This window comes from Limanda limanda, chromosome 13, assembly GCF_963576545.1.
Source record: "Limanda limanda chromosome 13, fLimLim1.1, whole genome shotgun sequence".
NCBI lineage: Eukaryota > Metazoa > Chordata > Actinopteri > Pleuronectiformes > Pleuronectidae > Limanda > Limanda limanda.
The window spans coordinates 19,198,756-19,216,631 of NC_083648.1; the positions used below are offsets into that span (position 1 = coordinate 19,198,756).

A 17,876-nucleotide genomic window follows, 5' to 3' on the forward strand; every position below is an offset into this window, starting at 1 on the left:
CACAGGTGACAGAAAGTTGTCTCCTGGTTTTAGTGCCAAACAGCCACCGACCACGATCAACATTTCCAAAAATCTCTCCCTTTCAGCCAAATGTGCAGATGGTGCCAACTGTCAGCTCCAGCTAGTTTATGTGATGTGTCAGTGTGTAGGTAGAAATAGTTTATAGTTCTAATATTAACTGCTTGATTATTGGGATAACAGTGTTCAAATAAGTTATCATCATATACTTACAGGTGTAATTTATCCTGGGGAAGATGAAATGGCAGATTTGAACCACGTCCCTTTTATAACAACATGAAAATGGTTTGGGAAATATTTTGCTTGTTAAAAAACGAGTTACTCCTTGTGTCTCTGCTTCCTGTCTCTATCCAGAAATGAAGCCAAAACATCCTGCATACAAGCAAGTCGACAGCGTTTGGAGCCTGAGTCGGTGGAATGTAATGATGACTTGACCAATAGCAGGACAGTCTCAGTTGTCAATCATGGTGTTTCTCTTTTTTAGCATCTATTATCAGAAAGATAAACACTTAAACATACATCAGTGTGATACCTCAAATGACAAAAAAAGATTTATTTACAGTCTTTGGCATTTTAGTTTGGTCCGTGTCCCATCCACTTACATATAGAGGAGGCAGGGTTTATTACTGTAACCTGCCACTAGGGGGTCCGTCGAGACACTTATGGCTTCACTTCTGAGAGCTGTCATGTCTTCCATGTTTACTTACTATGTCAGGTTAAACTGGTCTAAATCCATTTATTAATAGTTCATATTTGAGCCATTGTAAGTATTTTTACATTTAATTTATTCCTACATAAAATTATTATTCCTACATGGATATATTATTTCCAATTCGCTTTCACCACGATTGCTTCAAGTAGCACTCGAATTATTCATCATGAGTCGTAATTCCACCTAGAGCGACGTCAAATGAAGGCTGGGTTGGTTTATTTTCACCATTGCCAAGAGAAGCTCCGCCGACACGAGATGTCAGACATTGTGAATCGAGCGCTCCCAACCCACACACACGCTCAGTCTGAACTGCGCAACCTCTTCTCTGGCCTCTGATTGGCCAGCGGGGCAGCGACAGCAGCTTATGTGTGTGTGTGTGTGTGTGTGTGTGTGACAGCAGCAGCAGCAGCTAGCATCACACCAACTGACAGCGCTAAGAAGTTCACGAGAAGCAGTGTTTTTTTTAATTTTACATTCGACACACCAGCAGCGGAGCAGACCTCGGAGAGAAAAGAAGACGTGACTCCATTAGTGAGCAGGGTGAGGATGACTGTCCCGGCGGGAGAGGGATGAAGATGACACCTCTGCTGTGGCGAGTGGTGTCAGTGTGGCTCTGTGTCGCTGTGCTCTCCCGGTGAGTTGGACTCAACACGTCCCTGTTTGTTCACTTGTCCTGGAGGAAGCTGCTGAACTGTCCTGAGTCCCGCTGCTCCAGGTCCAAACATGTAGCTCGTTAGCTAGCTGGCGTCAACACGGGATGTGATGTGGCACCTGGCTTGTTGTCACTGAGTTAGCTTCAGTCACTGGCTACGAGCAAGGTGTAGCATAGCCGAGTTAGCTAATGACCAAGTTGTTCTTAAACGTTAGCATAGTCCTCTGCCTCGTTGGGTTGTCACTGCCTGTCTATTGGGCGGAATATAATATGAATTTAAATTATTTCACTGTACATGTATCACCTCTGTGAATCCCATCTGATCAGTGAGTGTGCGGGTTAAAGTTTAAACTCGCTGGGAGACACGTGACTGCAACGACCACAAGATTCCACCTCCACTCACAGATCCGCTGTCCCAGCAGCCATGCTGCCACAGGGCTGACGTTACATGGATCCGGTTCATCAGCTGTTGACAGGATTTAAGGCCCATTGCGTCAGCCCTGTTGAGAGCTGGAGGTCGTCGGTGTGAATCTGACGGAACACACACACACAAACACACATGGAAGGAGAGATTATGCAGGATGATGATGTGATGTAGCCACCGTGTTAGAGGACAAGTCACTAAACATAACACGCACCGGCCACTGCTCTTCAGACAGAAGAGAGAAGGGAGGGAGAAATGATGTAATATGGTATTAAGATCTGCGTGGCCTACTTTCACCAGATTTGCTTTAGCTGTCATTTTACACTCAACCACTGAGTGATAATATTTTAATGTCTGTTATCTGTGTTGTTGGCACAGAGCAGTCAGGTTAAATATAGAGATACTGTAGTACAGTGGAAGTTGGTCGGTTAATTGACATTTACTGACTTTGCCTCAGCACTTGTCTGAGGAGCTCAGGTCACAGTAAGTGTATAAATAGCAGCTGATTTACATTTGGTTTAGAATTTGGGTATCATCTGGATTAGCAACTAGCAGAAAATCCTGACCTCCTGGGTTTCTACAGGACCTTTAAAAGTAAAAGGCTGCAAAAAGTCCTATATATATAAAATTATTACGTACTACCTAATACCTTTCGATAAATCTTAATTCTACTTATGTCATGCTACACTTCTTTTTTCAAGAGAATTGATAAAACCGCAAGCAACACCAAAGAGGAACGAATAGCTGATAGTATTGAAACTACCCCCGCTTAGAATCTTTTGCATTAGAGTCAGTTCTCTGTACGAAAGAATATGAAAAACATCTCTGTCTGTATCTGTGAGATGTTGTGACATTTCAAGGGTACATCTCCGAGGCTTCTTCACCCTATAGTCAGTTATTTTCAGAAGTGAAAGTAATTCTAGGACTCGGATAATTCACCATATCTGTCATACTTTACATGCGTCTTACACTTAATTCATTTGTTGAAAGAGACGTAATTATGATACAGTTTTAATGTATGAATCATAATTACCACATGGGTGGTGCCACGTCGATGTTGTCACATAGTCCATTATCTGATTATAATTACTCGGGTTCCAAGCTTGAGTAATCAATGATACATTCACGTCACATAATATTCATGTGACTGTCATTCATTTTGGGTATGGCAGGAATGGGAAGTCTTTTTCCTGTAAAGGGCTATTTAATTGTTTTGAATGTTGTATTGAATATTTTGTATAAATCTATTGTCTTGTGGGCTGAATACAGCTTAGAGAAACCCTAGTATAGGGTATTTAATCCCTTGTACATCTTGTCTTCCTAATTCATTACACACACAGAGAATAGTCATTTCATCATGAGGAAGTCCACCTAAACTCTCCTGTACTTATATGTTGTACAAACATATCATGTACCCATCATACCACTCTTTATCTGTGACCACATAGTTCATTATTTAGCAACTCATTCTGTAGTCATGACTCTTGCTCCTTTGGGACTTACATTACGGCTACTGCCTTTTAATTAGAAAACAGATGTTCACTGTGTTCACCGAAGTGTTTGAGGCCAGTCTCGTCTCTCAAGGCAGATCAATTGAGCAGTTGAGTCAGCCACAACTTAAAGAAGTGACCTGGAATCCTGAATAAAGTCCAGATAATAGCCTGGATCATGGACACCTTACAGTCACTGTTGGAGTTTGGCCTTTGAGACTGGACGACCTTTTCCCCCGCAGGAATCTGACATTATTGCAATATCTAAAGTCTTATTACTGTTAATTATTGTTGGTTTCCTGCCAGGAGTGTCCCAGACCTATTTCCTGGCAAAGTCTCAACCAACAGAAGTGTGGTGTTTAATACAAAGGAGACAAAAACGGAAGAGAAACTTAACACTTGATAGAAAAAAATAAAATACAGAAGCAAAAATCGCTAAAGGTAAAGAATATTATTGTTTTCAAGAGACTTTTCTCACTAGAGGCAATAGATGTAGCATGTTTCAAACAAGAGACAAAATAGGGTGAGCAATATGTAACTTGTTTTAGGCGTGTGTATGTATTTCCTTGACTCTGCATTGAGATAAGATAAATTGTCTACACTCTGGTACAGGCCACCTGGAACTTTCTCAGGCCGCTGCTTCTGTGTGTGACTCACTTCGCTCTAATAAAATGTTTATCTTGACTGATTCTAGAGTCTAGGAATATTTCTATAATCTGAGCTTCTTTCCCAAATGTATCATGAAGTGACCTGTATCAGGACAAAATGACTGAATGATTATGATCCCCTTCATCATGTAGGTACCCTAGCTGCTATGTTGGTTGCACAGAGTCGCCCCAAGAGGCCCAGAGGACCATGTCCCCACAGGACGTCAGTTCGGAGGAAGAGTTGGGGGAGAACACTCCTCATGAAAAGGTAGCGTCTGTTGAACAGTACTATACTACAACAAAAGTAATTACCAGGAAGTTCCACCGGCTGCTATTTGAGATCACTCATGTGACCATACACATTATACATGTTTTATAGACACATTTCAGATTGAGTGTGTGTGCTTGTGTTTTTCTCCAGGTTGAGGAGAGCTGGGTCTTACCTGCCCAGTCCTTGTCTGACAATGAGCTGCTGTTAGAAGATAATCATCAAAACGAGGAGCAGACAACACAGCACATGGTCAAAAAAGAACAAGATTCAAAGGTATAGTTATAAAATGTATATACAATTTAAATTAGGTGTCGGACATTCAGATCCCAGCTTAACACAACAGATGATTTCCGTGTAAGAGACCTGTTTATTGTTGCATCTGCTTTTTTTTAGATGTGGTTGCTTCCTGAGCATCACAAAATATTCAGACCTGGACAAGTGATCAGATGCTTTATTCCATCCAGTTCTTTTTATTGATCCTTCTGGAACATTTCCCGATTGAGGTGTTTGTTAGATCGGTCCAGCTCTGGCTAATGGACTAATCGTTAAAACATTTCACTTGACAGCTTAAGTATCTCTCTGTTTTTCCATCAGGCCTTGGAAGTGCAAGTGTCCAGTGTTGAGGCAGAAAAGGAGGCAGTCAAGGAAATGTCTCAATCAGAGCAAGAACCTGAGCCAAACTCAGAAAATCCAAATCATGACACCTCTGTTGTTCAAGAGCATGATTCACCTGCTCTGCTCCCATCATCTGACCCTGTCTCTGGTTTTTCCGCTGAGCTTAATGACAATCCCAGCATCACCAACCTTCAAGACAGTGTCAGAAAAAGGTATAGATTATCTAATGAATTCATTTAAATCTGTCAGCTCTCTGTAAAAATGTATGATTGGATTTCACCCAGTGAGAAGAACAAGGTACTTTTAAAATGTTTCTTTGTCACGGATGGCTTCCCTGTAAGTGAAATGATTTAAACAGGTTGCACATTTTTTCATTTCAGTGTTTTAGAGGATGAATCTGAAGAAGCTGCACCTGATGTTGTTGAATCTGAGCTGCCTCCTGCTGACTGTGAAGAAGAAAACAATCCGTATAACTATGATAGGTGGGTACTTTCATCTAGAAAAATGTCAACATAATGTTTCTTGCATTTTTGTCAAGTGTGTTTGAGTATTATTCTGTTTCAAAGATCAGTATAACTCTTTGTAACAAGGCCACAATGTTTTTTTTCTGTTTCCACAGCAGTCCTCCGATTGTTCTGGAGAACACTTCCAATGTTCACACTGCAGGTACTAAAACCCACACTGACCCTCCTCTGACACCTTCAGTCGGAGACAGCACGCAGCCTCTGGAAGTCAACACATCACATGTGGTGAGCGAGCAGGTAAAACAGACACGGACACAGGGTGAGCTATTTCCAGAGGAAGCTGTCCCAGCTCTCATTGTCTCATTATCTCATTACCTCATTATATTTGACAGGACCTGAGCTCCCCTGTCACCACAGAAACGGATCCCAGTGTGAACAGCAAGGACCCAGAGGACATCCCTACTTTTGATGAGTGGAAGAGAAAGATGATGGAGGTGGAGAAAGAGAAGAGTAGGTTTACATATTAAAACATATTAAATGTTTTACTTCAAACCCCAAAACTCTTTTTAATGAAACTGAATGTAAATATTGAATTTTATTTAAACTTTTATTAAAACTCTTGTTGTGTTTTTTTCCTCCTTAGCGCTGTCTACTCACCCCTCTAACAATGGTGGTTCTCATACACTGAAGAAGGCCCAGAAGAACTTTAATAACTATGCCTCAGTGGAATGTGGAGCCAAGCTCCTTGGTGCTAACCCAGAAGCTAAGGTACTGTGTATGTATTAAACTATATCCTGCTAATGAATATGCTTGCTCTGTTGGCTGTTGACCGAATGACCCATACAAACTGATATTGCTTTGTTTCATACAGAGTACTTCAGCGATATTGAAGGAAAACATGGACTTATACATGTTAAACCCCTGCAGTAACAAGATCTGGTATGTATAATTTGTGCATTTCCTGCTTACTGTCCACATTTGTAACCTGATATCATTTGTTTTTCCATCTGATTTGTCATTGTTTGCTTCATGTTCTCTCTCGCTCAGGTTCATCATTGAGCTCTGTGAGCCCATCCAGGTGAAGCAGCTGGACATCGCAAACTTTGAACTCTTTTCCTCTACTCCCAAAGACTTCCTGGTCTCCATTAGTGATAGGTAGGCATTGCAGCTACTTATTGTGACAGAGTATGGCAATTTTTATATTATTCATTCAGTAGTTTTTAAAGCTTCTTTTAGTTACTCTCCTCAACTAACATAAATCAAATTTCAATGATAAAAACCAGGGCGTTTTCTGTGTCTGCATCCAGATCACTCAATTGTTTACACTTGCTCCTCCAGATACCCAACACATAAGTGGTTAAAACTGGGAACCTTTCACGCTAGGGATGAGCGCACAGTCCAGAGCTTCCCATTAGATGAGCATCTCTATGCTAAATATGTGAAGGTGAGCACAAATATGTTTTTCTTTGTCATCTCCTAATCCAAGTGAATAATTTAACACTTACTTTAAGCAGGACCTTCTCTCTCTTTGAATTGACGTTTTGCCTCCTTCACTTGTATTTTCTTCCCCTGCCATGAAGTGGTCTGGTCATTTTATGGTGGAGTGAGACTCTATTATGGGACAGTATTGCAGAAAGTCTTGACATCTTCATCTAATTAGTAATGGTCGGTTGAAGTCAGTTACATTGGTTCACGGAGTTCATTTTCAGGATTGTTCATATTATACATCCTACGTGATTAAGGCCAATTTTAAGAGTGTAGATTAAACGATCAAATTGCAGAGTCAATGACTTAATTTTAATCTGAAGTGACTCAAGTAAAACCAATACAAACCATATGTTCCTGTTGTGAATGGATGCATGAATGTCTTTAATTACTTCTCCCTTTTTCCCATGTCTCTTGCTTCAGATGTTCACCAAGTACATAAAGGTTAGCCTGCATTTTTTGTGTGAGCTGGATAGTAAACATGGAGGGAGTTGTGCTTTGTCTTTCTTTCGTCTCACTGGTGTGGTTATCTTTAAACAGAATCTGATCTTAAACTTGCTGTGCTACTTGCTAACCCCAAATACTCAAAACATTCTACATGTTACATTAGGAACAATTGATAACCCATGAATTGAATCAACCTGTTGTAAATCAAATAATCAATAATATTCCATCAGGTGATCCAACATTTCATATACTGAGATGTTTCTTTTATTTCCTCATGCAGTACCTTGTTGCCATTCAGTCCACTGGAGTTTAACTTTAACCCTTTCTCTGAAATTCACAACAAAACAAAACAGCTTTGCTTTGCTTTGCTGTTTGTTCGTAACATGCCCATCCACTGCTGAGTGCTGATTTGCGTGGGGTGTAATGCAGCACATTTCACATGATCATAATATCTGAATCATTTTTGCATTTTTTTTTAGGTTGAGTTGGTCTCTCACTTTGGCTCTGAACATTTCTGTCCCCTCAGTCTCATAAGGTACGTAACAAATAAGGAAATGGAAATATAAAATGACACATTTTCGACTTTTACTTTAGAGAGTTGTCAAAAACTGTGTTTACCCTAAAGCAAACATGACAATTAAAACAAGATGTAGCTTTTACCAAGCTAAGTATGTGTTATACTGTTATAGTCTTACCTTTCTTTTGTGCCTATTATGTGTATGTCTTTGTTGTTGATTGAGGTGTCTTTACTGTTATATTATTTAAATCTCAAATTACAAATTAAATCATTCAGCTTGGAGTCTATTCTCCAAATGATAGCTTGTTGCATACTGCATGAGCTGTAGATGGTGTCAAGTAATATTATGTAATATTTGGGATGTGGTCCCCGAGGTGGCTACACATAGAACTAGTACTAGCTGTAGTTCACTTCTGCATAATGTAAAGAAAGATGTGGTCGAAGTTTGCACACAAGGAAGTGAGATTTATTATTGAAACTAACGCATATATAACAACTGTTCATTATAATAGTCATTTAGAAAGAAGGAAATGTTCCTATTGCCTGCTCTGGGGAAATTACTCATCAACAGAACTCAACTCAAGAACACTCATTTGCTGCTTGGCATTAAAACTGTTTTTTATGTTAAAACTACTTATTGGATGTCTTTCCTGTATTTAATGACCTGTGTGTGTGTTGGGTGCTTTTAATATAACCCTCTGTCCCATTGACGCGATTTGAAATTTGACTATTTATGGTGCTGCATAAAACAGATTAGATTTCACTTTTACATGTGAATGGTTGTAGATTTTATTTATTTACTTTTGCTGCCAGGGTGTTTGGGACGAGCATGGTTGAAGAGTATGAGGAGATAGCTGATCCCTCAGAAAGACCAGATGATCAGGAAGATGACCTGGGTAAGCACTGAAAATAATATAGCTGGGAATGTTTTACATATGTGATTGCATCAATCGTGAGAACAAGACAGGTTATTCTGATGAACAACATACACACAGTACAACCTGTCTGGTACTGTTTAAGTAGTGTTTACACAGTGTAGTTTAAGAGATCAATGTGTTTTAATAAGGGAACTACCTTCTTACAGATAACCCATCTGAATACGCAGACCAGATATCCAAGAATCTAATCGGATCAGCAAAAGGTTAGTCTGGCTGAAAGGGATTTCTACTGCATATAGACCTGTAGACCTGTATCACTCTATTAACTTGTTACTCTGCTGTTTTCATTTTCTTTACAGATGTCATTCTGAACATGGTCAATAACATTGCTGTCAATGTACTCGGTGGAGGCCCAGAGATGCAAGGTAAGAGCCCCACAGTCAGCTGGACCTCTGTCCTCACTTGTAGCTCAAATGTTTTATAAAGGAAATACAGTCACTACTTTATGTTTGTGAATAGTAATAATTGGTGCAGCAAGTCATAATGTTTAATTTCTTGTTTGTATAGTCAATATATCATCCCAGGAAGTGAACATGACTGAGCCATCAGCACAGATTGAAACCACGACTCCAACTGCCTCTACAGATCCTACTTCAATGTGAGTACCTGTCAAGAGTTTTCTAACATCTCCTATAGCTTCCACTTCCACATAAAATTAACAGTTTAACTGTTCTTTGCAGCTGCATAGCTTTAAAATACAATTGTCCATTTACATTACATTTCATTTAGCTGACGCTTTCATCCAAAGCGACTAACAATAAGTGCATTCAACCCAGAGGGTACAAACCAAGAACAACAACAATAAAAGTAAAGTTTCTTCAAAATAAAGCAAAACTACAAAGTGCTATAAGTCAGTGCCATTTAAGTGCTATTAAATTGTTAGTTTCAAAATTTCATTCACGGTATAGTTCGAAGAGGTATGTTTTTAGTTTGCGGCGGAAGATGTGTAAACTTTCTGGTGTCCGGATGTCGATGGGGAGCTCATTTCACCATTTAGGAGCCAGGACAGCAAACAGTCGTGATTTTGATGAGTATTTAGCTCCCAGTGAGGGAGCAACGAGTCGTTTGGCCGAAGCAGAGCGGAGTGAACGGACTGGGGTGTAACGTTTGACCATGTCCTGGATGTAGACTTGACCTGATCACGGTACGCAAGTACTAATGTTTTCAAACGGATGCGGGCAGCCACTGGTAGCCAGTGAAGGTAGTGGAGGAGCGGAGTAGTGTGAGTGAATTTAGGTTGGTTAAAAACCAGTCGAGCTGCTGCATTCTGAATGAGCTGCAAAAGTCGGATGGCACTAGCAGGTAGACCGGCCAGGAGGGAGTTACAGTAGTCTAGGCGTGAGATGACCAGAGCCTGGACCAGAAGAAGGTGAGAAGGGGGCGTATTCTCCTGATGTTTTACAGCATGAATCTACAGGACCGGTTGTTACAGTAATGTTGGCAGTGAGGGAAAGTTGGCTGTCGAGTGTCACACCCAGGTTCCTAGCAGTCTGAGTGGGGGTTAACGAGGAGTTGTCAAAGTTAATTGTCAGGTCATGGTTTGGAGAGTCTTTACCTGGGAGGAAAAGTAGTTCAGTCTTGTCGAGGTTAATTTTCAGGTGGTGTGTAGACCTCCACTGAGAGATGTCAGTAAGACAGGCAGAGATTCGTGCTGCTACCTGTGTTTCAGATAGGGGAAAAAACAGGATTTGTTGGGTGTCACCAGCATAGCTATGGTAGGAAAAGCCATGTGAGTGAATGACAAAGCCGAGAGAGTTGGTGTACAGAGAGAAGAGGAGGGGACCCTGGACGGAACCTTGAGGGACCCCAGTAGTGGGAGGACAAGGTTCACACACAGATCCTCTCCCAAGTTATCCGATAAGTGCGGCCATTGAGGTAGGAAGAGAGCAGGGAGAGAGCAGAGCCTGAGGTTTGTAGTGAATGATTGTGGTTAATATTGCCTTGATTTGCAGATGTTTTATGACTTATAGAAAGTCAGCATAGAAAGCTACTGTAAAGCTGAGTACACACCTATGCAACATAACTACATTTTAAATTATTCAAAACTGTCTGATAACACTTTTTTTAAAATTGAAGTGTATTTGATGGTATGTATAATTTAAAAACAAACTGCTTAGATAGACTACAACCAATCAAAAGTCAGTTTGCCTGCGGTCAATGCAATCAAACATGTAATTCCAGTTAAGGCTAAATGCATTAACAAGGCCGAAAAATTACCTGTGAACCCCACATTTTTTTCTTTTTGTGGCTCAGGTTATATATATTACAGTGCTGGTAACCATGTAGTAAGAAAATGTTTGAGCAAGTAAGAAACCAGACTGTGAGACTCCATAAAGATGGGTGAGGGTACAAGAGCATCAGAAGGCTACTGAACATAAGCTGAAACACAAATCTCAGCAGTGGTGGGGAGGCATGTGAACAGCCTCACTACCAGCAAGAGAAGCTGCACTGGCTGTGCAGTTTGCTACTTTCACAGCCTTACATAGAAAAACAAATGGGTAAGTGCTTCTGACTTGGACCTAGAGTTATCTGTAGAAATTGGTGTTACAGTGACAATCAGAAAGTGCGAATGCCATTGCCCGAAGTCGCCCTCTGTGGATGGCATCCAAGAAGAAAACGATTTCTCAAGAAACAGCATGAAACTGCAAGATTCAACTTTGAAACAACAGGAAAAGAGGCCTGATAAGTTTTGGCAACACATTCTTTGGGTCAGATGAAACCAAAATAAATATGTTGGGATCAGGTCAGAAATTGCCAACCGTGTCCCCCTGACTTGTCGGAGTAGAATATCTTTGATTCTATTTTAAAGCGGAAGGTGAGGCAACAAATCTCAGCAAAGAGCAGCAGAAGACAATCTTCTGTGAACATCTCTATAGATTTTGTGCAAGACGAGTAACATCCATGCCCAGGAGGAACAAATCTACATCAAATATTAAAGCAGAGACGCAAAATGTTGAAAATATATGATAAACTGATGAAGAGTGAACTGGTTTTGTTGCTGTTTTTTTTTTTCAGATTGAACTATCTATCTTCCATCTACTAATTTCAGAAATCTCTGTGTTGCTCGCATATCTCCAAAACAGTTCATTTTATCGGCTTCACATCTCATGATTTGGACATACGTTCAATATGAATGAACTTTGAATAAATAAGTGACCAGTGCTCTTTAGCTGCAGTAGCCGGTTTTAATAAGTGAATAGCAATAGTATAACGTTGCATAACATATCTTCGATGTGTATAATTTATACTTTATTTTTCTTCTGTCTCCATAGTCCAGACTCTGAAGAAGCAGTTATATTACCAGACCCGGGTATCTCTGAAACGTCTGAGACCCCTGAGCCAGAGACATCTGATACTGAAACTAGCAAACAAGAGCTCCCACTAGTGGAGGAAACAATTATTAAACCTTTAGAGAAAGATGAAGAAGAACATATCAGCTCTTCAATCATCCTTCTGGAAAAGGAGGAAGAGGAATTGGATGGAGGAAAAGAAAAACTGGACAATCATAAGCGACAAGATAATCAGAATTACTGCGCACTGCTTCCTTCATTTTCTTCTTCATGCTCTTGTACAGCTTCCTTCCAGGAATACCTCCTTTGGCAGTGTTCAGCTCTGCTGTCCAAAAAGAGGAAATGCCAAACAACGGATAGAAAGCAAAGGATTCCTTCTACAACACCCACCTGGCACCTACCGCTGTCCCCCACCGGCTGCCCTGAGCCTCAGCTGCACCACACAGAGGTACACCAGCTCCATAAAAAGGAACATGCTTCAGTGCAGGAGCCAGAGAGTAGAGCCAGCCCATCAGCAGCCCCTCCGCCTCAGGGGGACACAATAGAATCTCATAAAGAGCCTGTGTCTGAACCTCCTTTGCTGGAACCCAGTCAAACGTCGAGCCTCCCCAAACCCAGTGCCACCAATTCATCTGCCACCAAACCGACTCCTATTGTGGAGACGCCACAGCCGCCTCCTGAGGAAACAGTGAAGGAGCAAAGGCCAGAAAAGAGCCTGGATGTGTTAGCTGCAGAGTACACTGAGCCATCAGTCTCTCTCAGTAGCGCCATCTATGTAAGGCCCAGTGTCAGTGCAACAGTGGACAATGTCTCAGTGGAGCCAACTGAGGAAAAGCCTGATGTTGATGTTTCTCAGTTAGAATTAAATACCCCTGTCCAAATCCCAGACAAAACAGATCATCCTCAGCTGCTACCTCCTACCACCTCCGTTCATTTAGAACATCAGCCTGACCCACCAACTGTACCTAAAAGGACCACCACATCCACAGAGCCGTCCCACCCAGCTCCAGACCCTGTCACAGAACTAGAGCCCTCTGGTGGCCCTGCAGTCATCACTGACAATAAAATGGAGGATCTCACAGACGACATCTCTACCTCATCAGGTGGTAACCTGCCTCATCCCTCACCTGCCTCACCATCCCTCTCAGACATCTATGCAGAGACCCCCAATGAGTCAGAGCAGAACAGCAACCTGATGCACGGCTCCAGTCAGAAGGAGTCTGTGTTCATGAGACTCAACAACCGCATTAAGGCCCTGGAGATGAATATGTCGCTCAGTGGACGCTACCTGGAGCAGCTAAGTCAGAGGTGAGGGATGAGGACACACTCTGCTGCTCCTTGTGTATGAACTGAAGGTGATATTAAAGATGTCTTCTTTCATGTTTTGATTAAAGGTACCGTAAGCAGATGGAGGAGATGCAGAAAGCTTTCAACAAAACCATCATAAAACTCCAGAACACCTCAAGAATAGCAGAGGAACAGGTGAGCAATGAAAGGGCATGAATATTGGTCTAGACAAGAGACTTAGTTTCTGACTGAGACTGAGATAGCTGTCCCAAAATTATTCAATCATATTTATTCAGAATTTTCACTGGGCTGAATTCAAAAGAAATTGGAGATATTTTCGTCGGCATAGGGATTAAAGCTGCTTTAATCAGTAATTTTATAAAAGGAATGGATCAAATATTACATGTGAAAAGGGAAACCCATAGTGACAAACTCACAGGTAATTGTCACTTGATGTTCCTCAGCTCTTTAGAGCATTTTATCTTCTTTTAGCTCATTGTTTTGTCTTTTTTACCAGCCTCTTTCCAGCAGCAGCAAGGAGCTGTAAAGGTTCAACAATAAATTCACTGTTTGTAATCTTCCCAGTGCTAAATTGAAATCAAAGTTAGAGACTATAGGTGAACCAAAAAGTCAATTGACATATTTTGACTTTTTTTATTTGCTATGACATCTGAAAGTTTAGCTCAGGTGCCTACATTTCCTGATCATCTTTTATACATATATTATTTATTTATATATCCTTCCTTTCTTCATCTTGATATGAGGATACCCATTAATTTGTGTGTTGGACAGGATTTTGAAAGTCATAAACTATCTCACAGCTGACAATGCATATCCGAGCAAAAACCAAGCCATAAGGTCAAGGAACTGCCTGCAGAGGTCAGAGACAGGTTATAAAAACCTGTGAATGCACTGTAGTGAAGCCTTTAACTGCTTAACAGGCAGATCATTCCCTCAGGAGTTTTTGGAGGGCTCAAAATCAGCTGGTGTATAGACACACGACTGCGAATGAGAGCCAACATCTGCTGGCTGTGTCAATAAGCACCTTTTTGCTATCATTCTGTGTGTGTGCGTGTGCGCTTGCATAATGACATTGTCCTTTTTTCCCCATAGGACCTGCGTCAGACTGAGTCCATTCAGTTGCTGCAGGGCCATCTGGAGAATGTGACTCAGCTGGTTCTCAACCTGTCAGACAGAGTGAGCCAGCTGCAGAATGAGGTAGATACAACACTCCAGGCATAAAGCCTTCATGTGTGAACAGGAGTATTTCATGTGGGGATTAAACAGAGTAAATTTGGTCCCTTTTTATGGGACCACGTCATTTGGATGTACCATAACTTTTGCCCACTAGGTGGTAACGCATTGTTTCCTTTATTTAACCAGGAAGGGCCTACTATGATAGAATATCTTCTCTATCAGGGAGTAGTGGTCAAGATGGGCAGCAAAATGTTTTTTAAAGTGTCAAGAGGGGGAAAGGATTAAAGGTTAAGACTGACTTGCAGTTCATTCCAAGCTTGTAGAGCCTTAAAGGAGAGGGCAGATTTATCCAGCTCTATTCGGATGGATAGCGACTTCAGGGGAATGTTATATTATGATTTAGTGCTAAAGTTACTGGAGCAGACTAGATACTGTGATGATTAACACTTTTGCCTTGAAAATAAATATATGGATTCCTCTCCAGGGAGTGAATTCCATTGAACCCTTTCATATAAATGCAGTGCTATACAGAAACCTCAACCAAGTTTGTTTTTCGGTTCAACATCCAATTTATTTAGAGTCTGGATTTTTGCTTTGTGTTTCTTTCACCTATTTTGTAACATCACTAATCTCCTCTGTGTTGCTAATGCTGTAATCTGTTACCTAGGTGTCTGACAGGCAGAACTACCTGCTGCTGTGTCTGGCGCTGTGTGTGTGTCTCGGCCTGTTGCTGTGTGCAAACCACTGCCGCATCTCCACGATTCCCCCAGCCACAGAACCTGAGGCTCCCATACCCAAGAGCTACACCTACTGCTGCCCTGAGAGGTGGGTCAACAATTGTACAATGTACTTCAGTCAGTCATGGGAAATTTGTTTTTGACACAACATGGCAAAGACAGCGGATGTGTAGAAGCAGAGCGGCATCTCCAAATGGGCTATTAAAGCAAATGGGAAGAGGTTACAGTGCCTTGAATAGCTTCCACCCATTAATCCACTTAATCGATAGAAGTATTCATCAGAAATATCGCAGAGGGATCACACAGCTGTGACTCATGTCTTTAGAAAGGAGCTACATGCAGTTTTTTCTCTTTTTGTTACAGGCAGTTCTCTTCCGGTGATGAGACGGGCTTGAAGAGGAGAGCGTCCTATCCATTGATACACTCTGAGTCATTCCAGTTACACTCCACTGAAGGTAGAGTTGTTCTTAAGTTCTATATGGGTAATAATATAAATGATATAATCATATATCTTGAATAATAGCCAGTTTTGCAAAAATGTAATCATTCTTTGGCTCACAGGCGCTGAGATGCTGCACGCCGAGGACACACAGAGTCTTTGTCCAGCTAACAGAAAGGTTTGTAAAAATAAATGTATCACAGTGCAGAATAATAGTCTAAAATTAAGTAGTTTGAAGTACTGGCTGTAAGATATTCACATCCTCAACCTCTCCCCTCACAGAGGAGACGACGTAAGATGAAGCCCGTTGAAGAAGTGGAGACTCTGAAACCCTCCATCCACGCTGCTTCAGAACTGAGTAATGGAGCCATTTTGTGTAACGGTGCGCCGATCACCACAAACCCCACACCGTTTTCAAAAAGATTCCTCCAGCCTCTCTTTAGAGACTCACTGTCAGAGGGGAGCTCAGAGGGATCCTCACATTCAGACGACCCTTCCTTCTGTGGCATCACCACAGCCTGCTCTCGAATCTGCGACGGCCTCCCTCAGCCCAAGACCCGGGCAGAGAAACGGGCATTGAGACGCCGGCGTCCCAAGCCCGGCTGCGCGGTGGTGGACTTGCTTCAAGTCCCAGGGAGGGACAGGAGGGAACCGTTGCCCATCTCTACCATAGAGGACCTCATGAACAGGAAAACAGAGCAAAGCTCTGGGATGTTTGGAGTGAAAGTTGGCCTCTCAGGTCCTGTCTGACAGAAGAGAAGAGACAAACTTACAAAGCCTCCACTTCTCCTCACTCACTGCAAAACTCTTTCTAAAAGAGCATCAATGTTAATTTCTGTAGCCACAGGCAGCTTTAAGCTCCACGATGAGACTTTCCCTTCACTCTCACTGTTCACTTTTGTTCTCTGTTCCGTTCCTATCTGACCTTTTTGCATTGTTAGACTTCAAGTCAAAGAAATGTCTTCCCGGCTTACGATTAAAGCTTTTCACTTGTGTTTGGAAATATTGTAGCATATCCTGATGTTTTCAGGTTTATTTGAAGCTTCCCTAAATAACACCTTAAGAGCTTATGCCACATTTAACACACATTCACTCCCTTGGTTGAAGACATTTCTGTCTCTGAAACATCTTTCTCACTTCTTTGTCTCCTCTTTTTATCTAATTTAGAACATTCTGCCAATGAGTCGCTTTAGAAACAACTTATTATACTTTTACTTTTGTCAGTTTCATCTTCAGAGTAAAAGCTGAGTAACCCTGGGGAAACTATAGGTTGTCAGAGCATCCACTGGACTGCTGTTCTTTCAGCAGGTCGATGATCCCCTCCTCTCAGCCTCAGGAGTATTGTTCTGTTACTGACCCTGAGTCCTGGGGGAGAGTAATGTTCTCCTCATCCATCAGAGAACACAACATTATGAAACAGCTTTTTATTGTCGACTTGTATTAGACTGCTTGTATTGTTATACCAGTGCAGTGCCTGCTCAGAACATAGCTGTGGAATGGGCTGTTTGTTTGACCTGTGGTGATGTAATTTGGAGCTCTCTCACTGAAGAATCCAGTTTGCCATTGATTTGGAAGCAGTGTTGTCATGATAGAGAACGTCACGTACGTGGATGAGTCTCAGCCGTCGCTGAGCACTGGACGCCTGTTTATATGAACACATCCTGGGTCCAAGTCGTGCCAAATTCAAAACTGCACTTCCGTCAGCCATCAACAAAGACACATGGCAAGTGTTAAGCCAATTAAGTGAATGGCTTTTTGAGATACTTCTGGATTTCTCGGATGATTGATGTAGTTCAGCAACAGATGCAATGCATTTAACATGTTAAGAGTTTGACAGCTGTAGTAACAGAATGGTACTAAAACTAGAATAGTACTCAGTGGAGTGCAAACCTCAGCCAACGGCGTCTCGGAGTCTTCATCCTAACATATCTTCCCAGGCGCCATCCTTCCATCAAGTTTGGTGGAAATCAATTTTTGTAGTTTTACTTAAAAAACAACAAACAGACATGGGTGAAAACAACGTCTAAGGAGGTCAAAGATCCACAGACACTACAAGGACAGCCATCACGGAAAGAAATGGCAACATGACGGAAATCCAGTCAGAGTTGGATGGGTCACAGAATATATGATGTGTCTTTTCAGAAGTAATGGCATTCATGTGCTTTCTCCTTATTGGCTGAGTGATATTTTGCATTGATTTATTTGGGAAATGATTCATTAAGCAATTTCCTTCAACCTATAAAAAG

The 17,876-nt window shown here is 41.5% G+C and overlaps 1 protein-coding gene across 2 annotated transcripts; it reads left to right on the forward strand.

The window, feature by feature from the left end:
- The first annotated feature begins 1,128 nt into the window (after positions 1 to 1,128).
- On the forward strand, positions 1,129 to 16,633 carry LOC133018405 (SUN domain-containing ossification factor-like). Of its 2 annotated transcripts, XM_061084766.1 has the most exons (24): positions 1,129 to 1,364; positions 4,097 to 4,211; positions 4,365 to 4,487; positions 4,809 to 5,041; positions 5,210 to 5,311; positions 5,449 to 5,590; positions 5,686 to 5,803; positions 5,937 to 6,061; positions 6,165 to 6,232; positions 6,341 to 6,448; positions 6,632 to 6,737; positions 7,202 to 7,222; positions 7,705 to 7,760; positions 8,556 to 8,638; positions 8,827 to 8,883; positions 8,980 to 9,045; positions 9,188 to 9,278; positions 11,953 to 13,278; positions 13,365 to 13,452; positions 14,371 to 14,475; positions 15,122 to 15,279; positions 15,555 to 15,646; positions 15,753 to 15,808; positions 15,913 to 16,633. In XM_061084766.1, exons 1-24 carry the CDS (start codon positions 1,300 to 1,302, stop codon positions 16,378 to 16,380), a joined length of 3,972 nt encoding a protein of 1,323 aa, XP_060940749.1. In that variant the 5' UTR covers positions 1,129 to 1,299; the 3' UTR covers positions 16,381 to 16,633. The 2 variants fall into 2 exon arrangements, with proteins under 2 accessions (XP_060940749.1, XP_060940750.1); XM_061084767.1 differs by lacking the exon at positions 7,202 to 7,222.
- The last annotated feature ends 1,243 nt before the right edge of the window (positions 16,634 to 17,876 follow it).

Coding starts and splice junctions, on each gene's coding strand:
- LOC133018405 (XM_061084766.1), top strand. CDS start 1,300: ATGAAGATGACACCTCTGCTGTGGCGAGTGGTGTCAGTGTGGCTCTGT. Junction 7,223..7,704: donor TGTTCACCAAGTACATAAAG/GTTAGCCTGCAT, acceptor ATTTTTTTTTAG/GTTGAGTTGGTCTCTCACTT. Junction 13,279..13,364: donor CTGGAGCAGCTAAGTCAGAG/GTGAGGGATGAG, acceptor TTTTGATTAAAG/GTACCGTAAGCAGATGGAGG.